This window comes from Neurospora tetrasperma (genome assembly GCF_000213175.1).
Source record: "Neurospora tetrasperma FGSC 2508 unplaced genomic scaffold NEUTE1scaffold_2, whole genome shotgun sequence".
NCBI lineage: Eukaryota > Fungi > Ascomycota > Sordariomycetes > Sordariales > Sordariaceae > Neurospora > Neurospora tetrasperma.
Genome location: NW_009799100.1, coordinates 2763865 through 2785985, shown reverse-complemented (window position 1 = coordinate 2785985; position 22121 = coordinate 2763865). Strand labels below are relative to the sequence as shown.

At 52.9% G+C, this 22121-nt stretch overlaps 6 protein-coding genes across 6 annotated transcripts; 2 read left to right on the top strand and 4 right to left on the bottom strand.

Annotated features, from left to right (window-relative positions):
- Positions 1-1000: 1000 nt before the first annotated feature.
- Positions 1001-3241, top strand: NEUTE1DRAFT_128683 (uncharacterized protein; the record flags this gene model as incomplete). Its single annotated transcript, XM_009851198.1, has 1 exon — positions 1001-3241. The coding sequence occupies one exon, from the start codon at positions 1142-1144 to the stop codon at positions 3239-3241; it is 2100 nt and encodes a 699-aa protein (XP_009849500.1).
- NEUTE1DRAFT_121091 (uncharacterized protein) lies at positions 3215-4812 on the bottom strand (the record flags this gene model as incomplete). Its single annotated transcript, XM_009851197.1, has 2 exons — positions 3215-4598; positions 4692-4812. The coding sequence occupies 2 exons, from the start codon at positions 4810-4812 to the stop codon at positions 3460-3462; spliced, it is 1260 nt and encodes a 419-aa protein (XP_009849499.1).
- An 883-nt stretch (positions 4813-5695) lies between these two features.
- NEUTE1DRAFT_79149 (uncharacterized protein) lies at positions 5696-6843 on the top strand (the record flags this gene model as incomplete). The annotated part of the gene is made up of 2 exons (XM_009851196.1): positions 5696-6306; positions 6428-6843. 2 exons carry the CDS (start codon positions 5737-5739, stop codon positions 6713-6715), a joined length of 858 nt encoding a protein of 285 aa, XP_009849498.1.
- Positions 6844-7397: 554 nt separating this feature from the next.
- Positions 7398-9419, bottom strand: NEUTE1DRAFT_79148 (uncharacterized protein; the record flags this gene model as incomplete). The annotated part of the gene is made up of 3 exons (XM_009851195.1): positions 7398-8279; positions 8388-9108; positions 9190-9419. The coding sequence occupies 3 exons, from the start codon at positions 9417-9419 to the stop codon at positions 7398-7400; spliced, it is 1833 nt and encodes a 610-aa protein (XP_009849497.1).
- A 7387-nt stretch (positions 9420-16806) lies between these two features.
- Positions 16807-18631, bottom strand: NEUTE1DRAFT_79143 (uncharacterized protein; the record flags this gene model as incomplete). The annotated part of the gene is made up of 4 exons (XM_009851194.1): positions 16807-17069; positions 17174-17440; positions 17512-18421; positions 18596-18631. The coding sequence occupies 4 exons, from the start codon at positions 18629-18631 to the stop codon at positions 16807-16809; spliced, it is 1476 nt and encodes a 491-aa protein (XP_009849496.1).
- Positions 18632-19175: 544 nt separating this feature from the next.
- NEUTE1DRAFT_60460 (uncharacterized protein) lies at positions 19176-20822 on the bottom strand (the record flags this gene model as incomplete). The annotated part of the gene is made up of 2 exons (XM_009851193.1): positions 19176-20706; positions 20772-20822. One exon carries the CDS (start codon positions 20694-20696, stop codon positions 19515-19517), a length of 1182 nt encoding a protein of 393 aa, XP_009849495.1.
- Between the last annotated feature and the right edge of the window lie 1299 nt (positions 20823-22121).

The window sequence follows — 22121 nt, the reverse complement described above, 5'->3', positions numbered from 1 at the left end:
GGCGATGTAGATAGATGGTCAAATCGGGATTAATAACACATTGAACAAGAAAGATGGGGATAGGAAGTAGTGCAAGTCGTTTGAGCAAAGACTATCGAATATTGTACAAGAGGGGAGGAAACAACACGACCCAGCAGTGCAATGCGACAAATGAATGCGATTGCAGTGGGTGGTGATGGCGGCGATGGTGGTGGTGATGTTTCTCCGCTCGAAATGCCGTGTAAACAAGACGGGATGATGGAAGAAGCTCGTTGCGAGGAAACAACCGGCCGTGTATGTGCTGTTTTTTTGCCGACTGGACTGATCTTCCTTGCTTCCGCTTCCTTCTCTGTCTGGAAGTGCAGGTGAGGTGAGGTGAGGTGAGGTGAGGTGTGCAGTGCAGGAAGTGGCAGACTCGGGTGGTCTGGTGGTAAATGGAAGATACCTCGAGAGGTTGATAAGCTGCGGCGCGATGGGATTTGTGATGGGACCCTCCCCAAATTTTTTGATACAGCCCGAGCCACCGAAGCCGATGGCCACCTTCTCTTGGCGTGTCTACACTACAAGTGGTAAGTGGAAGGTCGTCCCATCATGCCCCACCCATCCTGGATCTTGGTCTGTGCATCTGCTTAACAATGGCCTTGGAGGAAAATTCAATCTGAATCACGCGTCATGCTGATTGGTCCATCTGACTTTTCACTCACACGGCCGACGGTCCACCCCGCCATCAGACCCACCTCTTCCGCCTCGACCCTGAGCGTTGCGCCAATTGGACATCATGAGCTCAGAACTGAAGCACGAAGACGAGGAAGAGAGCACGGTCTCCACCCAGTCTGGGCGGCCAGAACACTGCTTGATCCATTGGAACTTCCATCCCACACTGACGGCACTGTAGTCGAGTCGAGTGGTACCTATCTCTATCCACTACAGACCTGGGAGTGTACAACTACGTCCGTTATCAGTTGGTACACTACATACCTCCAAGTATACATACGCCTTGTTTGAGCTCGAATACTTCGGGCCCAGTCCAGATCAACTCGCGACGACTTCTCTCTCGACCAAACCATCACACGACAGCTCCGAAAAAGATCTGAGAGAGATTCCCGATTCGTAATCTGCGTCCGTAACACTCGACGGCCACCCCACGCAATTACTAGCAACCATGAGCGCGACTCCCGCTGTTCTCAGAGCTTCAGCCTGCTCAGCCTGCAGGTTTTCGGCTTTGCGGCTCTTCGTCAGCAGCTTCGCGACTCCCAGAGCTCCTCTTCCAGTAGCTCGGACCCGCGTTCTATCCCCAACCGCCCCGTACTCAACCTTTCGACCTTCCCCTCGACTACTGGCCAGCCCGTCTAGCGAAGAACACGCAGAGCCTGCCGCTCAAGAGCAGCCGAACAAGACCGAGGATGCCCAAGCAGAGGCCAGCACAGAGACGAACAATGAAGGCGGCGCTGACGTGCCTTGGTATCTCCAAGTCGACGCTCCCACACACCCCACCCTGGTACACGAGCCGCCGCCGCTGCCAGACATTCCCGAAGGCTCTCCCAAGCTGATGGAGCCCTTGGTCAAGTTTGTATCCGATGAGCTGGGCATGGACGACCTAAAGCTTCTCGATCTACGCGAAATCGACCCGCCACCTGCTCTGGGGCCCGAAGTGCTGATGCTCTTTGGCACTGCCCGCAGTGAGCGTCACTTGCACGTCTCTGCCGACCGCCTGGTACGCTGGCTGCGCAACCGTGGAGTCACGGCCAAGGCTGATGGCTTGCTGGGAAGGAATGAGTTGAAGACCAAGCTGAGGCGCAAGGCTCGCAAGGCGAAGCTTCTCGGTACCACGGGCCTTCCGAGCGGTGCTGACGACGGCATCACCACCGGCTGGATTTGCGTCAATCTTGGCACTCTTGGATGGTCGGACATGGAAATGGAGTTCAAGGACGAGAAAGGCGTGACGAGCGGCTTTGGTGTGCCCCAAAGCGGGACCACACTTGTTGTGCAGTTGATGACGGAGACGCGGAGGGAGGAGTTGGCTTTAGAAAAGCTTTGGAGCGGTATCTTGCGGCGCAGTCTAGAGAGGCAGGACAAGATCGCAGGGAAGCTTCCTGAGGCCTCTTTCACCACTTCACCCGACACTGTATCGGAACAGAGTTTCTCCCCGTCACCCATTCGTTCAAGTGGACGGAACCGAAAGCGACCTGATCGCTTGTACTTTTCTACTTCGGCGCGACACCACGCAACGGCCGTCGACGTTTCCCAGACTGACTTGGCTACAGCAATGGCTGGATGGGAGTACAGCAACGCTAGCCCGTCTTCGATTGACAACCTTTTGGCCCAGGATACCGATTCCAAGGTTCAGCTTTTGATCCAGATGCAGGACTACCTCTTCAGCCTTCCCAGGGACCAGGCCCTTTCAGCAGTATCCCTTTGCGAAGACGGCTCCCCCAGCACCTTTATGCGCCTGTTCAACCGTGCCATCGAGAAATTGCCCTCCGCCCAGGCGTGGGAGGCCCGCCTTTGGCTCGAAAAGGCTGCACGTGCCCTTCAGCATCCCGATCACGATCTTGCCCGCCTAGGCGACCTCATCCAGGAAATGAAGCTCTCGGGAGCAGCCAATGTCTCGCGCGAAAAGTTTGTGGACCTCCTCCGGATGATATTTGCCATACCTGAGACGACTGACGCGGGCGTTCGCCAACAGGCTTCCCTTTCGATGGATGTAATCGACATGCTGTTTTCCCGCGGCGAAAAAGTGATTGAGTATGACGTGGTTGTGGCTGTGATCGAATCCCTCCTGCAGACCCGCGCCCGCCCACCCGAGGCGCGACGACTCCTCTCCCAGTTTGAGGACTTACTTGGCGAGGCCCAGATGGACTGTCCGACCGAAGACGAGATTATCAGGTTGCTCGACGTGTATGCCAACCACCGCGCCTGGAATAAGTTCTGGAACGTCTGGCGCATCTTCCCCAGGTATTGCGAGCGCAGGACCGAGCGCATGTACACCAAGGTTTACGAGCGCATTGCAGCAGAGGATCACCAGGGGATGGCCACTGACGCTCTGAGATGGTGCGTGGAGGAAATGTGGCATGAACAGCCGCCTGTGCGGGTTACGGCAGCTATGCTCAAGGCGCTTGAGGCGTGCATTCGCATTGCCGACCCGGAGGCGGAGTCATTGGCCAAGGACATCGATGACAGGATCTCAGACGCACAGTATATGGATCGCGAGTTTGTCAGACTTTGGCTAACTTTACATGGGTCCGCTGCCTGGGGCGCATAAACAGAGGATATGAATGTACGATAGCATGTGGATGTAAGCCTTATATGTATTATTAGTATGGCTCAGTTTCTCCCTGCACAACATTCTCAGCCCATCTTATCTGGCCGTCAAGGGAATTTTTGTCTTCTTTTTTACTTCAAAGTTGATATATCAGCCAGCCATCAATATCTCCTTAAATGATGAGTAATGTCAATGATGTCCCACCACCTCACTCCCATTCAAAGCCTAGCCACCTCCTTCATCGCATCCCTCAACATGGGCGCCACCTGCTTCCTACTCTTGTCCACCCGTCCTTGCGTCCAACACCTCACCCACTCGCCTTTTCCATCATCCGAATCCAACTTCCCACTACCCCACGTCTGAAGCTGCAACCCCTCTTCCCCATTCTTCTCCACGAACCGCTTCACAACTTTGACCGCCCGCTCGTTGAACGCCCAGATGAGCAGCTCTCTGGTAAACTTCCCATCCGGATTTGACACCGTCATGACCGCCGCAATGTCCAGTTCCTGCTCTTTCGCCCAGGCCCGCAACGCCTCGGTGAACTCTTTTTGGTCTCCGATTTCCGTCAAGAGGTACTCGAGTCCCCTGACTACCGTCGAGATGCCCACCGCTAGTCCGCCATCTTCCCACCGCTTGTAGTCCTTGCGCAGAATGTCGCGGTAGCTTAGCCCGGCAATCTCTTCTTTGAGGGAGGTGATGTGGTTGAAGTAGGCTGTCCTGTCATACCCTTGCCCTCCACCGGTAGCACTTGTCTTTTGCGATTGTGTCAGACGACCTTCCAAAAACTCCACAGCCCCCGTATCCCACTCCGTCGTCTTGTCCTTGCTGGTCAAATTCGTCGTGTCAATCAGTATCGGCGCCAGCGCCAGATGCGCCAACTGCGACTCCCACTCTTCCCGGCTGTTCGTAGTCCCCTCTTCACTTTCAAGTCGGCTTAGCTCCTCCCAAACAGGCTTGCAATATTCCACCACCAGGCTCATGCAACTCCCGCTCTTCTCAATCATCCTCGGCTTTACGGTCGGGGGAACAACGCCCTCGTCATCATGGTGGTCTATGCACCCTATTATCCTTTCTGGACCCCCAAACCCGCGCGCGGCGAGCGGGCCGGTGAGGCTGTTGTGGTCTACTAGTAGCCATCGAGTGTTTTCGGGGGTGACATTGTCGTCCTTGGGCAGCCCATCGAGGGTGATAAGGTCATTGGTGTGTAGACCAGCGGGCTTCAGAACGGCGGTAAGCTCGGGTCGTAGGGCGAGGTCGGCTTGCGGGAGGTTGGAGACCGGGATGTGTAGGGTCGGAGGTGTGGTGCGGTAGGTGCAGAAGTAGGCGAGGAGGATTGAGGAGCAGAGGGAGTCGAGGTCTGGGTTTGATGTAGAAAGTTGAGGTTAGTAAAGGTGACTGACTACTTATGGACAATTTTCTATTGTCAATGTCATGTAGTTCTTCTCGTTACCTGCTGATTCGTTTCCTATGACAAAGACCAAAGGGTTTGGACGCTGCGCTGGCGGTGCGAGAAGCGCCTTGCGAGCTGTTATAAGGAACTTGTTGAGGGAGACACGGGCTGCGGGCGCCATTGTTGTCTATCCCGGGCAGTCAAAGATAATACCTATGAGATAAAAGTAAGTCGTAAGACACAGCCCAACTGAAGCCAAATTTATGATACGACAACTACAATCGATGTCCCTGCAGTGCACATGCGCGCGTTACCTCTATACAGTATTCACCTAGGTACTGCAACTCCACGACGGGACGAGGGGCCGCTGCGGTTGAGGGACGGCGCGGCCTTGGCGGTGTCTCGGCCCCTCCCCGCCCGACTTTCCAGCCCCACCATCCGGGCGAGTGTTTACCGAACCTAAAGTGAACCCCAGTCATCGTCCTCCGAAAGCGGAGTCTGTTCTCGACCGGTCGGTCGTCGTATTGATAAGAACCCCGCCAGCCACGGTGAGAAGTTGGTCCCTCCACGCCTCGAGTCATGGCGCGCGGACATAGTCTGATTCCGCGAGTACCGGCCGGTTGCTTAAGTTAATTAAGTATTGTGGTGGGAGTCAAGACTCGGTTCTTGTTGGCTGGAGTTAGGTGTAATCTGAGGTTCCTCAACAGAGGAAGACGGAACGTGCATTGGTGAGCTTGCCATTGCGAATATACTGTAGATGTTGCGAATTACCTACGAGTGTGCAACGTCTTAATCAACACGCACATTGTTTCTCGTTTTGTCTCCCCTTATCACTTTACAAAGTGTCAGCTTGTGACTCTCGTAAGCTTTTTATAACTTGCACTTTACTCCTTACGGCTGCTCACTCCAGTTTCACTGTATCATTGTCAACGACCCCTCCCCTCCTCTTGGACTGCTTTAGTTGCTCTCACTCGCCAAGTTGGCATTACCACTCTCTCTTCAACATCACTTACTTTCTCAATAACCAATTCCCAACCACACCACCTACCTCATCGCGGCCACACCACCATCCCACCGCCTCATTCTACTTACCACCTCTATCACAATGTCTTCTCCCCTAACCCCACCCCCTCGCCCCATTCGCCTCGCCATCCTCGAAGCCGACACTCCAGTACCCGGCGCACACGCCCGCTACTCCGGCTACCGCGGCGTCTTCACGCACTTATTCACCCGCGCCCTCGCCTCCTCCTCCCCTTCCTCCTCCTCCTCCTCCCAGGACCAAAAGCAACAACAAGGACATCAACACCCCTTATCCTCCTACCTAACCATCTCCGCCCACGACGTCGTCAACAACCTATCCGACTACCCCTCCCTCTCCGACATCGACGCAATCCTCATCACGGGTTCCAAACACAGCGCCTATGAGAATGACCCATGGATTGTGAAATTGACCGAGTTCGTCAAAAAGGTTCTTACTGAGGAGGGTGACGGTGACTCGGACGGAAGCAAACAAGGGAAAAAGATCAAAGTCATCGGTGTCTGTTTCGGACACCAGATTATCGGGCGAGCGCTGGGGCAGGTGGTGGAGAGGAATGAGAAAGGGTGGGAGGTTAGTGTGACGCCGGTTGGGTTGACGGATGTTGGGAGGCGCTTGTTTGAGGGGAGGGAGGAGTTGGTAGGTTTCAGTTCCCCTTCCTTTTTCCTTTTTCTTGAGTTTGGGTATCCCTATGGATAAAATCAAAAAAATAAGAAAGAAAAAAAGGGGTGAGCCGTACTAACTAACGAAATTGATACAGAAAATCCAACAAATGCATCGTGATCACGTCGTGGGCGTTCCAGACGGAGCGCAACTCCTTGCTTCTACCGATGTGTGCGAGAACCAGGGGTTCATTATTCCGGGGAGGGTGTTGACGGTGCAGGGCCACCCGGAGTTTACCACGGATATCATGGAGGAGTTGTTGGAATTGCGAAAGGCGACTGGCCTTTTCAACGAGGAGCTATTTGGAAGTGGTATGGATAGGAACAAGGTAGATGATGGCGTGTTTATAGCCCAGGCCTTATACAAGTTTCTGCTGCAGGATTGAGTGAGGGGGCTGATGGATAGACTATTGGATTGGATTGGGTCCAGAATTTGTCTAACATCGCAAGGCACGGGCTTGTGTCAAACACAGTAAACGAGGAATGAACAAATGATGTCGTTATGTTCGACTTTGCAGTCTTCTAGAGTATATTCTGTGTTTGGTGGGTATATACAGTGTGCTAGGCGCTACGCAAAACCAGCCATGCTAAACATCTGCTTCATTTTTTAGATCAATGAACCCACCCACCTTTCTTCGCCTTACCTGTCCCTCCGTCCAGCCCTCTCTGTGCTGTGTTTGATACAAAGGAGAAAAAGAAAAACAAAATCAAAGAGCAACTGGAACTTGAGAACGCCACAACACCAATCGAATATGCTTTCGATCCCATGTGTCAAGGCTGACAATCAAACCGGAAAATGACCAAGGTCCAAAAATACGCAAGCCAACCCAGGGGTATAATTTGTTAGCTCCCTTTACAACGACAACAAAACAGAAAACCAAAAAACGCCAGGGCTTGAGTGAGGATAACAAAAGAGATGATACAAAAAAAAAAAAAAAAAGACGAAGAAGAAAAAAACTAAAAGCAATAGTGACCACATGTGGCTGTATCCAAAAGTAAAGAAAAAGAAGAAAGGATAAAAAGGTGAAGAAGATTAGCAGGGTGGTAATCAACCGAGGCTCGCGTCGATCAGTCTCCATTCAACCGGTAAAGCTGAGCCCAAAAATCATCATTCGCATCGTCGCGTAGTTCTTCATCGTCATCGATCATCCCATCGAGTAAATCGGCTGTATCCCACCACTCAACCGCTCCAGTCTTCCTCGTCGCAGCACCCCTAGCGCCACCAGCACCAGCTTCAACATCAGCACCCTCTTGAGTGACCTCGTGAACAGCGCGTCGGGCTCTCTCGTCCGCGATTTCCTGCTCCCGTCTTTTCCTCGCAAGCTGACTGTCATGGAACATTTCCTCTCTGGTCCTGCCCGCGAACCCGACATCTCTCCAGCTGCCACTGAACCGCATCCGTGCCCGTAGCGCAGTCCAAAAGTCCCCATGGGCATGTTTCCAGGGTTGCTCTCTCAGAGTAAAGAGCATGCAGTCGACCGTGCCCTGGATACCGAGGCTGACCATGCTCACAAACAATATCCACTGCGGGTCATTCGGAGTAATTTTGTCGTCGTAGCCTACATGGGAGAGGAAGGGAAATATCCAGACAATTATGTAGACGAGCGGGTAAGCAAACAGCGCATAGAGCTGACGGCGTGCCCTCTCGCGGTTGCGAGTAACGCCCGAGTCGCCACCAATTGAATCGGGCGATATCGTCATCGAGGAAGGTCGAGTGGTGGGAGGGGTGTTGGACGTTCGCGGAGGTCCCTTTCGAAGCATTGTGAGGATGTGGGTTAGGGTGAGATCGATGTGATATGTGCCTTGGTTCACAGTGTTGGTGGAGCTTGGCGGCAAGTCATGGCTGGCGTGGTTTCCATGCACTGTTGAGCATTCCGAAGGCACTGGCCTATGCCAATAGGAGCGTGGGCTGGAAGATGAGTTGTCAGAGCGGCTGGCCCTGGGTGGTCTCTCGGGAGAATGGACCGGGAGCGGTGGCGAGGGAAGTGGTTGCGACATAGAGTCATCCCAATCCTCCACCATCAAGCGTCCATTTTCCCAGGAGGATCGAGGTGGGACAAATCCAGGCCAATTCCAGTTCATCTTCGCTGGCCCGTGCTTTAATGACCGTCGTCCCTTGCTAACCGGCTGCTCTCCAGCTTCGTCCACATGCAATTCGAACTGAAGCGTGCTGATCGACGACAAAGACCTGTTGCGGTCCTTGATGGCAACATTCTGGTCGGCTGCAGATCCTCTTCGAGAGTTTGGTAGCGACGCGAGTAGTCCGTGTGATATCAGTCGAGGGGTAGGAGGCACATCATCTGTGTCCCGGGAGTGCGGGTGGTTCATATTTCCCGAGCTTCTCCTCCCATAGTCCTCCAATCTGCTGCGAACGTAAAAGTAGACAAACAGATAGATGGCCAGAATGCTGCAACAAATGATGTAGCGAGGAACCCAACTGAGGGCCCGTCGTGCCCAACTCTTGTCTGTACGAAGGTAGCAATAATGGCCAGCCTCCTGGTAGCCCGTGCCGTCCACAAAAGCCAAGCTTGCAAATAGCACGGGAAAGAAGCAGTAAGCTCCGTATGCCCAGTATCGGTAGCGATAGAGGCCGGTCCGCAGGCGCAAGATGGTCATCAGGAGATGGATGGCGATGAGCAGAACTGCGATGTCAGATGCCTCGATGCCTAGCGCGAGACCGAACCCGGCAATTTGGCAAAGGGCAGAGTTGGAGCGGAGAGGACCTCGGAGTAGGTGCACAATCGAGGGAATGACAAACCACACCGACTTGATCAAGTCACTCTGAATAAGCAACACTATCAGTCTGCGCGCATGGCGGTTAGTACTCGATCAGTTCATGAAACAGAAGTAGGTTGCTTACTCATGCCGAAACGTCTTCCTCATTTTCACGAACCAATAAAAGGTCGACAGAGTCAGGATGAGACTGAGTGTAGCGAAGGTAAGTGATACAACCGCGAGGTCGTTTGTCAATCCGCGGTTCTGTTCTGGTTCCCCAAATCCATCCCGAATTTCAGCTCCGAGATCTCCGTGGTGGGTTCGCACCGTCGGGCTATTGAAGGCCGACTCCAAAATTGTACTGATGATAGCCATACCGTATGACTTGAAACTCTACTGGTATAGATCGGTAATGGGATATCGGCGGCGGCCAGCAAGGGCGACGTCGTGTCTGTTGTTGTCTGGCCGACTTTGAGTCTAGCCTACGTTCACCAAGGCAGTCCATCGGTCCTCCGGTGCATCATGTAGAGGCCTGGGTTGGTGGAAGTCGGTAGAGTCGAAACCGACTCAAAGAATACGTCGGCGCAACGGTGTGTATCAGTCGGATGTGGAAGGTAAGAAGCCGGCGGGAGGTTGAAGCTGGATAGACAAGGAAAGAAGTCCGGAAGGAGGAAGCCGGAGAGGTGAGTCCAAGTGAGGTATGAGATGCAAGCACGCGCACCGCTCTTTTGTCTCTGTTGGCAAGAAAGAGCAAACAACACCCGGCGTTCTGAACCGTGTCTGACCGTCCTTTTCCACGCACACGTAATGATCGATCTGGTGCCCAATCCTTCCCTGTTTCGAATTAGAGTCCCCGAGTCGATTGTTTGCCGCCGTTGGGAGTCGATGTAGGGTGTTAGTGTAAGTGTTCCGTACTGAAGCCCGATGATGGATGACTTGTAATCCGACCGAAGGTGAGTATGGCCAGACCGGTTGAACGGAGGGATAAAAGGATGGATGAGTAGTAGCATAGGAAGGCGGAAGAGAAACGAGTGAAAATAGAACAGGTCCAATGATGTAAACGGAGTACCAAAGGGGTACGATGGGCGAGCTAACGTTGTCACCTTTCCAGGATCGTGGTTACCCCATGAATGAATACGTATGATGAGCAGATTCGGAAGGCGAGAGCCGGCAGGAGAGCATGGAGGTTGAACAAGGTAATATTAGCGGACGACTAATCAATGGGCAAGGCAGAGAAAGCCCCTTCCTGGTCCGGTTTGAGGTTCGAGCGAGGGTACAGACCCGTGACCGACTGAGAGGCAGGCAGAGGAGAGGACCATGAGAAATGGGGAGGCAAACTACTTGTGGAATATCCAGGGCTACTGTAGCTTGCTTTTTGCTTGCTAGGGAAAACGGAGAATCCAACCCCGGGACGGTGAGCCGTGGGAGCATCCTCGTGGGACTTTTTTAGGCGACGGGCCCTGCAATGCTTGCTTGGCTTGTTAGAGCGCCAGGGGTAAAGTGAGTGTGTGGAAGTAACTCCCGTTCGCTTGGGTCGTCCCGGTCCACATGGGACGAAAAGTGATCAACATCACCACTCGAGACAAGACCTGACAATGTGACACGGCTCTGGCGGCCAGGCTTTCAGGGCCGTCAGAGGGCCTTGTCCATTAATGTCCAGCACTGGCCGGGCCGTCGGTTTGACTGGCTGAACCCCCCAAGCGAATGAAAGACAGTGGGAACTCGGGAAAGCAATGTTCATGTCGAGAGAGGAAACCCATTGGGCTGCTAGAGTACCTAGTACTGCTGTAGCCAGCTAGCTACAGGTGACGGGGCCCAACTAAGGTAGGTAGGTCCATATGAAAGTGTGAAGTTCTTCCGTTATCTCGGTCATTGTCCAAACAGCGTACCTGGATTTTTGGCGTGCCATGACTGTCTTGAAAGAAAAAGCAAGAAGAAGATTGGCGAGGAGGCGCCGACGATGTGCCAAGACGGGGCAACAGCAACGGCATGCTTTGCTGTTTCTCTCTTTGCAAGGCAGTGTTGCTTTTTGCGGAGTGACAGAGGGTCGACAATGCCCGGATACTTATCAACCGCGTGGTTTGCACACGGCAATCGCACAATACATACCTAGAGGTAGAGGTAGGTAGCTAAAACCGCTTGAGCTGTGAACACGGTCCCTTCCCGAGGGCAAACAAGACGAGAAGGAATGAGATGGCGTGGGAGAAGGGGACGTCAGGGCAACGAACACACTTGCATCATAGGTAGGTAGGGTAGCCAGTCAGTCGATTCTCCTCAGATCACGCACACACATGCCGCCTTGGTCATCGTCCACCCAAATGCCAGAATGAAAGACAGCCGACATCCAACACCAGATTCGATCCAAGGCAACGACAATGATGGGCAACCACTCGGGCACTCCACCATCCGGTCGAACAAGTCACAAAATGTGGTCCTCGTTGACTGGCCAGTGCGGCGCCCACGAAAAGGAAAATTAAGCGATGAGGGGCCGTGGAGGGGCCGTAGAAGAAGCGCGTGTTGGGGCGGTATGAGGTGATGACAGTGATGACAAAAGAGAAACGACTCGACGGCATTCAATGCGCTGAAATCGCCTTTTGGCTTTTTTGGGTTTTGCTTCTTGGGGCCGCCCTCCCGTCCCGCTGCTGCTCCCTCCACTCGTTTTCGGCCAAGGGAACGACGCCCAGGATCAGGTATACGAGGGAGTTTCTTCGAATTGCTTGATTGCTGGTGATTGTCCATTTGGAATGCATCTCTGTACACTACATACAGTCGACACCGTGTCGGAAATGCGGTGGGAGGAGCATCTGGTGTAGTGCTGTTCTAAATGGACAGGACGGAGTTGTTGAGAGTGGAATGAATTTAGCAGCTGGGCCAGGAGGGGACTCGGATGGATGCGAAATCTGAAGAGTGTCTCATGGCCCGTGCCCGGCTATCAGATTTAGCAGCAAACTGCATACATTGTAGATAAATAGCGGAAAGCACATCCGACTCTGGCCCCACCCCACGCAAAATCCATTGGATGCTTCAGCTTCACTGCAGCTTCAGTTAAGTTGCCCTGTGTTGAAAGCGATGCCCAAGGTACCAACGGGCGGGCACTGTGCCACTGTAGAGTACCTCTAGTGTAGGAAAAACATTTTATAACGGCCAAAGACTCCGAACAGTCGAAAGCGACAACGACACATCATTCCCCGGCACTTGCAACTTCATTGTCCCACCCCAGTCCCTGGCCCAGAACTGCACTGCATCTCCTTCGTCATCATCCTGCAGAGCCATGCTGCCTTGGCTGGGCAATCAAGATGAGCCTTGGATTATGAAGGTCCGGGTGCGAGTACCGAAGCATCGATGATTTGCCTAGTACTCTGCTCGCTGCCCTGATTCTGATTGAGATGCCGAGTTCATGAAAGTGACCATGTATTACACTGCTGCGCATTGTCGGCGCGGAACGCCTGATCCGGCACACAAGACTACTAGTCACACATTGAATTCAATGAGTGAGTGTGCCGCAAAATGCGCAGCTCGTCAACGATTTTCAAAACAAGAACTTCAAGCCACCAGATGTGAGGCTGTCTCTTGATTGGCCTTGATCATGGGACGAGCCGTCTACTTGGTGGTCTCACCCGGAGCACTTTTGACCAACCAGGACATCCCTCTGATCAACTCGCCAGACAGGGGATCATCTCGACTCGACATGGGAGTCCTCCACCGTGGCTGAGGGCTCCTTGAGATGCCGTCCATGTAAAGTCTTCGCCTCTGTCCGAAACAGTAGAAATATCTTACCCTCCCCCTTTATCACCGAGAGTTCAGCGACCAAAGACCGAGCAAGACGCACGATGCCTCACTGCTGCCACATGTCCCCGCCGCCAGCCATCGCAGTCCAGGTACCTCACCATATCCACATCCAGTCCGCTCCGCGACATCTTTCGCTCGCTTCAAAACGCTCGCAACACTGGGCACTTGAAAAGCATGGTGAACGATGCTGAGATCGGGTATGCACGGCACGGTGGTATGAAGGGATCTCAAGATAAAGAGGCAAAGTCATCAGTGGGCATTAGACATTGAAACAAGTGGTATGTTCAGCGGGCGAGTAAAAGGGTTTAAGCAACTCGCCATCGTCCCTCGATTGTGTCAGGATTCAGCGACGGTTACAGATCTCGTCAGAGTCAGAAGTCCGGGGACGCAGGACAAAACTACCGTTCTTGGGCTTGGTGTTGCTGATCGATAGCGCGGATCTGTCGTTAATCTCGCGCGCAAATCACAGGCTATGCTCATCTCACTTGGACCGACGTGGGCGGACTTTTTGCCGGTTACTCTTTTTAGAAATCGTCAAGGTTCTCTTTGGCGGGAAATTTGCTCCTTGGCTAACTCTTGATGCCTCAGAGAAAGTCGGAGACGTCTCCGGTGGATACGGTTTTTTTGAGGAAACCCCGCTGATTGCTTCGCAACTAGCCCTCTCTCGCCCATAGCTCGCTCCATCTGGCGGGTTTGCGGTCTGTCAGTTTCGTCTATTGAAGGTGAGGCGAAAGAAAAGGCAGAAAGAGCGGAAAGGCAGACAAAAGATACACATACGGCTAGGCCATGGATCCAAAAAGCGGACGGAATCCTTCCCCGGCCGAAGCGAACCAGGCAACTGGAAAATGAGCGGACTGAAGTCCAGCGCGCCGAGCCAACACATTCGACTTTTTATGCAACACTGATGATTACATATTCATTTGTGTTGTCCCAGAAGGGTAGAAATAAACACATCACCAGCCACCACAGCTGCGGAAGTGACAGCTCGTCCGGCCAGCCATTCCGGCCCTCTCAGCCAAAGGGCCCCCTGCCTCCCAAGAGGGCCAAGACTGACATCTAGATATCCAACCGCGAGATTAAAGCCAACAACGCGAGAGAATAAGCAAAATCCCACGAGATATCTGAATCATTGGGGGTTCTCTCCAACAATCAGTGAGTGGCGCTGTCTCACCTTCTGCCTTTTCCCCTCCCCTTCCTCCCGCGCAAAATATCCCGACACTTTGCAATCCATCCATCAACGAACCGATTAGATGAGAAGCTCAAGGGTATGTCAAGGGGTGAAAACGGATATCGAGTGAAAGTGAGACTTGGACCTTCCCATCTTGACTTGGGCTAAATGGTCGGGCACGCAGCGCCAGCGGTTCCGTCCTTCAGTTCGCTCTCTCCGTCTCCCGACACTCTGGTCAAGCTCGTCCATCTCTTACTGGGGCAGGCTGGGTTGGCACGGACAAGCAAGGAGTTGCTTGGAGGAGTGCTAAGGACAGACGGGGATAGCGGGTACCGCATGCCGGGAATTGCAGAGTGGGGCCCGCCTCTCCTCAAATGATGTCCGCGGCATGGTTCCGTCCACTCACGTTCCGTCCTTTTCCTCATGTCTTCGGGTACGGAAAACGGTTCATCTGAAGATCCCCGCCCGCCCGCGACTCTCTTCACCCCCCCCTTCCCCCTTCGAATCCCGGCGGTCAACGAGTAGCTTTTGTTTTTCCTCAAGATAACACACACGACAGAGGGTATGTGATGGATCCAGGTGACTAGACTACTACACTAGGCAGGTACACTACACTACTATCGAGGTAGGTATCAATCATCTCACCTGGGAAGAAAGCATCACAAAGACGGTCAACCGCCAAACCCTTCTCTCCAGGCCCTTGCCCGACAGTCTCAAGGGGGGTGGGGGGCCAGGTCATCCCAGTCCAGGAGTTTTCGTACGGCCCAAAGGGATCCAGGGCGTGTGGCCCTCTCCCCTCGTTTCGTCGTCATTCTTGAGTCCTTGCACAGAGGAAAATCACTGAAGAGAATACCTACGCCCCTACGGCTGTTCCTCGCCAACGGAATTAATACATGCAGAACGGTGGAGTTACCACGCAGTAATCGGAAGCACTTCCGCCCTTTGTTCGTCGTCTTCGTATGTACATACCTGCGATACAGTACGAAATAATTGCCGAGATTGTCAAAATGCAACGGGTAGTTTCTCGTGGAGCGAGCAAGTGATCGTACAGATTGAAGGGGTAGGTAATCCTTTTTTTTTCCTGTTTTTTTTCTTCTTCTCTTTATGTGAAATGGGGGAGGGGATGGAAAGGGAAGAAGGGGGGTTCATGGGGGGTTCGGCTACCGTAACCAGTTGGCCCTGACGCCCTGACCGGGTTCCTGTATGAACAATGACGAGCAGGACAGCCATATGACGCCCAAAACCTTGGACGAGAACCTTGGATGAACCCTTCAGAGTTCAACGGTTCCCGTTTCCCGTTCCCCCGTTCCCCGTCCGCGCCGGCTACGATACCCATTGTCTTGTCCTCCTGAATGCAGGGAATGCCTTGATTTGATGAAAGCCATCATGGGTACCCAGTTGGATGGCAGAACGACATTAGGCATTTTCCAACGTTCAACGTCCAACGGTTTTCGATCAACCATTTTCGATTGTGGCCGATAATGACTTCTCAAGAAGAGATTGATGATGGGAAGAGCCAGATTAACCACGTGATGTTATATGAGTTCTCCGGTTTGTCCTCCTTATACGATGACCATTGCTCAAGGTAAATATCTTGTTCATTATTCAGCAAAATTCATGACGCTGGTCTGCTACAGTGAGTGGACAAAGAAAGCACAAGTTAGGTAATCTCCAACGGACGCTCTTTATCCACAGCTTGGATAACGAGCTAGTCAGCGAAGGCAGGCTGACAATATGAAGTAATCATGATACACCCCCCATATTCTATACCCATTCGGAAAAAACGATGCTCTACGTACCATAAGGGACTACTCTGGGACAGCGATATTTCTTCCTGGTGGAGGATTTACATCCTTCTCCAGCAAACTGAATAGCCATTGCTGAATGAGTTACGAAGTGACGTATTGAGTCCTGGAGGGCAGCATGTCAATGAACATGAGAATTTACCTGCCATGCACATTCAACAGTGCCTTGGTGTACTTGAATCCCCTTATATAGGTAGCTCGTCACGACCACTGTGTGATTCTAGCGATAAGGGATAGGTAAATGACCTACTGCATATAATGTCTTTCGTCCGAATTGTTATTATCAGTATCATAGCCTCATGCTCAAGGACAGGAAACAGAAATAGGGAAAACCAACCATAAACAAATCGGTCACATTGTTAGACGAGTACCAAACGGGAAGACTCTACTATGTTACAACCAGCGTAAACACGTTGCACTTTAACTGTTTCTATCTCCAACAACGTGTAGCTTGAGAGACATGCATTTCAAAATCATTGCTTGTTTAAACAACACATTACTAGCAAAAATGTTGGATACGAGCTTTGTCTATTTAGTACGGCGGCTCTCAGAAACTGGTCAAGAAATCTTTGAGCAGGACGGTCACCAAAAACTTCTTAAAGAGACCACAAGTCATGTTCTCTACCACGAAATCCATACCAATGAGTGACTGGTAAATATGAGCGTTACAAAATGCATACAACTGACTAATGTCTTGCGTTTTCAAGTACGAATAACAATGTTCAACAAGAATCAAACAAGCCACCAAAGGAGAATAACAAGATACCAAATTTGTTCCCGCTCATTGTCATGCTAGCGAAAAGACACCCAAAAGCAAGAACAACAATAAACACCTTTACATGCCATTTTCACCATTTTCCATCTCGAAGCCCAACCAAACGCCACCCGTATCCGTCAGTTCCCTCCACGCCTTCAAGCAAACCCCAAGATCATTTGTCTCTTGCAAGCTCAACTGTTGACCACCATCTCTCATCCGTACCCACATCACGTTTTGGCGAGCCTACGCCAGGAGGTTGAGATACGGTTCCGGCCAGCGTCCCCATATCAGCGGGTGGTTGCCCAGCCGACCGCTAACCGGCGACAGGAACTTGACCCGCCTGCGCTCCTGGTCCACGTCGGCGATGACGATGAAGCCCAGGACCGAGGAAAATCGGATGGCCTGCGGCGAGTCGGTCACGGAAGCGATCATGACTGCTAGCGTCCAGTGGGCCATTTCAGGGGTGATTTCGACTCGCTCGAGGACTGGGGCGCCTTCATAGGGTTCTGTTTTGGTAAAGACAGGCGTTAGCTTAGGTGCCAGGTATGGTAAGGTAGTTTCAGTGCAGCGAGAGAGAGAGAGAGAGAAAAAAAAAAAAAAAAAAACTCACCGTCAGGCGCCTTGAAAACGACTAGCTCATCGAAACTGGCAGACTGTGTAAAGGGGCTCAAGCGCGCCTTGATGCCACCAAAGAAGTATTCCTTAATCGCCGTCTCTGTAGACTTCTGCCTCCACGCCTTGTCAATCTGTACAGCACCATCCGACTTGTCTAACCCGAGGACAGTAATCGGCTCTTCAAAGCTCGTCTTCTCGCTTGCAAACCGCTGCCCAAGTTCTGTCTTTAGCTGTTCAGAGCCGAGCACCACAACGAAGTTTGCTATACTTGCATCGTTAGCTTTCGTCACTCTTTATGAGGTCTTTCTGGAGGCCAATCAAATATAAACTCACCATCAAACTGCCTAACCGCCCACCCCAACAGCTTCTGCCCCTCTTTGTCCCCCGCCTCCACCGGCGCCGTATCAATCAACAACCCCGCCACCCTCACATCCCGATTCCTCTCAAACTTGCGCCTGACCAACACCGCCAGCCGCTCCGTCATCTGCCTCCACATGTCCAGGTCGTCCTCCATCTTCTCGTGTCCAAAGTAAAATGTGAGCGGGTTCTTGACCGGCACCGCGCTGGGACCGCTGATCGGCGTGTTCGTCACGCCAAACCCACCCGCCGGATCCTCCACGTCCATCAACGTGCCGAACACGGCCGCACCCAGCGTTCCGGGTAGACACAGCAGCCCGTCGGTCGGGTTCAGGTTGGCTACCATCGGCTGAGAGCCCATGCGCGTGGCGAGAGCAGCGAGGAGCTTCGCCAGCGAGGTCTTGCCGACGCCGGGTGGACCACAGATCAGCACTCTTGGCCCGGGCTTCGGCCTCGCTACTCCTGGTCCTGCTCCTCTCCCTTGTTGCTGCTGCTGGTGGTATGTAGGATGTTGTTGTTGTGCCTGAGCGGCCGCGGCACGCTCGTGGTCTTGTAGGCCAAAGTGAAGGTTGAGATAGCTAAGCATGGGCGACTGTTCCGGCGGGTGTTCAACCACGCGGTCCTCGAGGGGGTAGCCGCCCGTGTTGTTGATCTCGAGAGTGCATCCTTGATCGGTGAAGAGCTTTGATTTGGTGCCGGGGAGGAATGTGTAGACGCAGTTGGGCGCGAGCTCGGTGCCATCGCGCTCAGCAGTGCCGGCAGCGAGGCGGACAGTGACTCCGGCGGCGGAGGAGTTCGATGAGAAGGTGCTGTGCTGGTGGGGGATGGAGAAGCGCCATTCGCCGAACGGTCGGAGGTTGATAGTTCGCTGGGTGGTTGTGGGAGCCTGGATTTACCGTAAACGGACAAATATCAGGCGATGGTTAGCTGGTTGTGATCTCGGGTCACGAGTGTGACTATGGATAATAATGGCTTGTGAGGGGATGGTGATGACGTTGGATACACGTGCGCGCCTGGGGTTATACGAAGCATGTCCGCGCGAGAGCTTGGGTTCGTTTACCTGTGGGGCTATCTGACCGAGGCCTGGAATTGACATTGCGGGCTGTGTTCAGCGCGTGAACGAGGTTGTTCACAGGCTGTTGGATATGTACTTGTAATTCGTTCTCCTTCTTGTAAAGTTCTGTTTGCGTTTGCGCCGATGGGGGTGAAAGTTGTAAAGTCCAGCCGTTGGCATGCAGGGATTATTGTGGCATGGATGCAATGGAAGTGGAAGGCGGCCCCGGGAGCTGATGCTCACTGCAGCAAGGCCGGGGCTGTTGAAGCTGAGTTTAGCGGCTGCGGGCAGTGGGGCTCAAACGCTGTGTAAGTACCCTGAAGGTACTAACGAAGCGTGTCAAGGGCATTCGTTGTATTTGGTTTCCGCTTCCACTTTTCGTCCCGGTTCGAGTGTTTTGGAAATCGAATTAAAAGCAGCCCACTTTAGAGTTTCCTCTAAACGGCAGCTGCTGCTGACGGAGTTTGTCAATTTTCTGAAGCATGTCTACCTTGATTGCAAATTTCAAAGAACAAAGTTGAAACAGTAAAATTTGGCACGTGGTTCGAGCACAAGATGTGAATTATTGTCACAGACCACAACATCCAGATACTACAGTCATGTTAGAGATGCGACAAGATCATCGGATAATAGCGTACAATAAAAATAAGGGGTATATTGCGTGAAAAGAATTGCCGTCCCCCTAATAGCCCGTGTGGCTGGTTCCCCTTCTTTCAATGATGTTCGTAACGGACGTCAAAAACCTCTCCTCTACCTACCTATGCATATATATTCGTATATGCCCTCTTCCCTCTTCGTCTCTTTCCCTTCCTCTAACCTGCCCGTGACATGCTCTAACCGTAGTCTCGCAAGGTAGCCCCAATTGCAATCCCAAACGCCTTGAAATGCCGCCCTAACTCCACGATTGCTTTCGGAAACCCGCCCTTCAATCATCTGCCAGCTGTTCAAAGATCTTGATCAAACTCCGAACGCCAAACAGAGCGTTCTCGTCTGGGCCTTGCCCGGGTGTCCACTCGGCATGTGCAAAGTCAATGAGTTTGAGGGAGTAGATGCGAGGAATATCGCCGTTCGAGGAACCCGACATGCTGTCTGCGTCGGAATCCGCAGTGAGTTGGATGTCTTGGGAAGCAGGCGCCTGAGCCAGGTTCGCCAGTATCATGTTTTGGCCGATGGCTGCGTTGATTGGAAACACCATCTGCCCCTCGTCATCCATCTCGATGCCACTATCAACGCGAGATGCAGATAGACCTGGCGTGTACGGTCCATCATCCTTCTTGTATTGCTCACCCGACATGTCAGCTCTGGTCCGGTCAAGGGCAGCTCTCAACGCGTTGCCGTCTCCTTCGAATGTGAACAGCAAGCTCGCCGAGTACATTCTGCTCTCCTCCGAGGCCAACACCTCCTCGATGCGCCTTAGGTCATTGAGGAAAAGACCCGCAATGATCTTGCCGATTTCCTCATCTATCCCGGCCTGAGGATTGAAAATGAACTTGCGCATTGCCTCCACAACATTGTCCGCGTTGACCTCTAACCGGCCGTAATGCTTGTCGTAGACCTTATAACCCTGCTCGTCCAGCTCATTGGGGTTGGTGGATCCCTTGTAAACGCGCATGCCGGCGATGCGAAACCCATGCGAGCCATTGGTGGTTTCCTTGGTGATTATATCAAATCGCTCTTGCTTCGCCTTGGGCGCATCATCTGCCCACAGCCGCTTGCCGAGTTTAGCGTCCATAATGTTAGGACGCGTGTAACCGTATGCTGAATTCTCCAGTACCACCGACTTATTAGTCTCGATCTTTCTGGACTTGGCCTTTTCCGTCCACTGTCTGTCAGTGCTCGGCGCGGGGGACTGGGCGGCAGCCTCAGCAGCCTGTTCCTTGCTAAACTTGATGATCTCTTCTTTTGTTTCCTTGGAAAGTATTTCGGAAACAGCGGGGAGCTGTTCATCCAAGTCCCTAACGCTTGTCGAGTCGTTCAGTTCTAGCTCGCCCATAAAAACGGGCATCAAGTCGGCGAACGCCTGGTGGCTCTCATTGGCCGTCTTGTAAAACTGAAGCTCCTGATCGGTGCAGGGCTTGATGAAGAGTTCGCCTTGAGAATCGCACATTGTACCGTCACTGCCCGAAAGGTTAGAGCCCAAAAAGCGGAGGCGGGTGAGTCCAAAGGCAGAAAAGTAACATACTGGCCGGCAACCGCAAGATTGTAGGGCTTGAGCTCATGGTGCTTGGGTATCGGTGTTGAGCCCATCATGTTTGCGGTTTGTATAGAAACGTTGTACGGAGATATTGCGTGACGTGTCCTCGCGGTTTGGATGGACCTGGTGAACGAACTCTTTGGTGGCAGTTCAGGTAAGAAGCGTCGTTACTAGCTGGCAACGGAGGGGCACGAATGCGACTTTTGGGCGGATCGTGACTAGCGCTCGCAGTTTCATGGGCTAAGGGTTGCCAGATTGTCGAGTATTCTTCGAAGTGATACACGTTTTAGGCAGCGGGCGCTCGATTGTAAAGTTGCATAGCAGTTTGACATTCGGTGAAGGAAGGGCCAAGGTCAAGGGCTCGGGGCCTGGGGCTTTTGTATTCCGGAAAGCAGGAAAGGTGGAAAAGGGGAGGGGGGGGACGGGACAAACAAATTTGGAAGACGATGTGTTGGAGGCGGAGTGGTACCCGTCACGCATCACCACATGCCGTCCCACGGTCGTCGACGAGGTTACCTCTAGGTACCTGCTGATACAAGTGTTCAGCTGCCAATGTGTAGCTGCAGTGCGTGGATATCAATGTCAAAGGGGGAAGGAGCCCCAGAGGGAGCTTCATCACCAGGGGGGCGACGCGCACTCCCCGCGCCAGTGTTCCATTCCAGGCAAGCCAGGTTCCTTTGTGAGTCGGGTCCCCGTCCCTCACAGCGGTTCGCGACAGCCAGGCACGGACACTGCAACAGGGCACCAGACGGGATTTGCGGGAGGGCACGAGCGCTGGAAAATGCAGCGAGCGCGCTAGGTTCGTTGCTGAGCAGATGGGGCGAGGGGCTGTTGCCAATCAGATGTGTTCGTAGCCCTCCCCACCGGCCCTTCCAGGAGACCAAAGACCCACTATTGGACCCTTTCCAGCCTCGACGGCGGCAGGACAGACCGGGGGATTATCCGCGAGAGGGTGAGCTGCGCCTTCATGGCGTTACAAGCCCGTAGAAATCGAAGGCATCTGGATGGACTTCTACCATTCCGCTTCCACATTCTCAACATTTCACGATATTAAGAGGGTGGCGGAAGAGCCTCCCTCAAGTTCGAACACACAGCCACGTTTTTTTGCGACCTCGCCATGCATTCTGCCTTGTCATCTCGTCCATTCAGACACGCTGCTCTCAAATGCGAGTCTTAGTCTGATTCCTTTGCCCGCCGTATCCGAACCGAAGTCGGGCGCCGCATATCGCGAAGAGCGCGAATCAAAAGGGCTCTTTGATGACTCTCATTCATATGATCATCAATGAACAATTGTCAGCCATCTATACGCGGGTTTTGTTTGGTACAGCCCAACCGGTA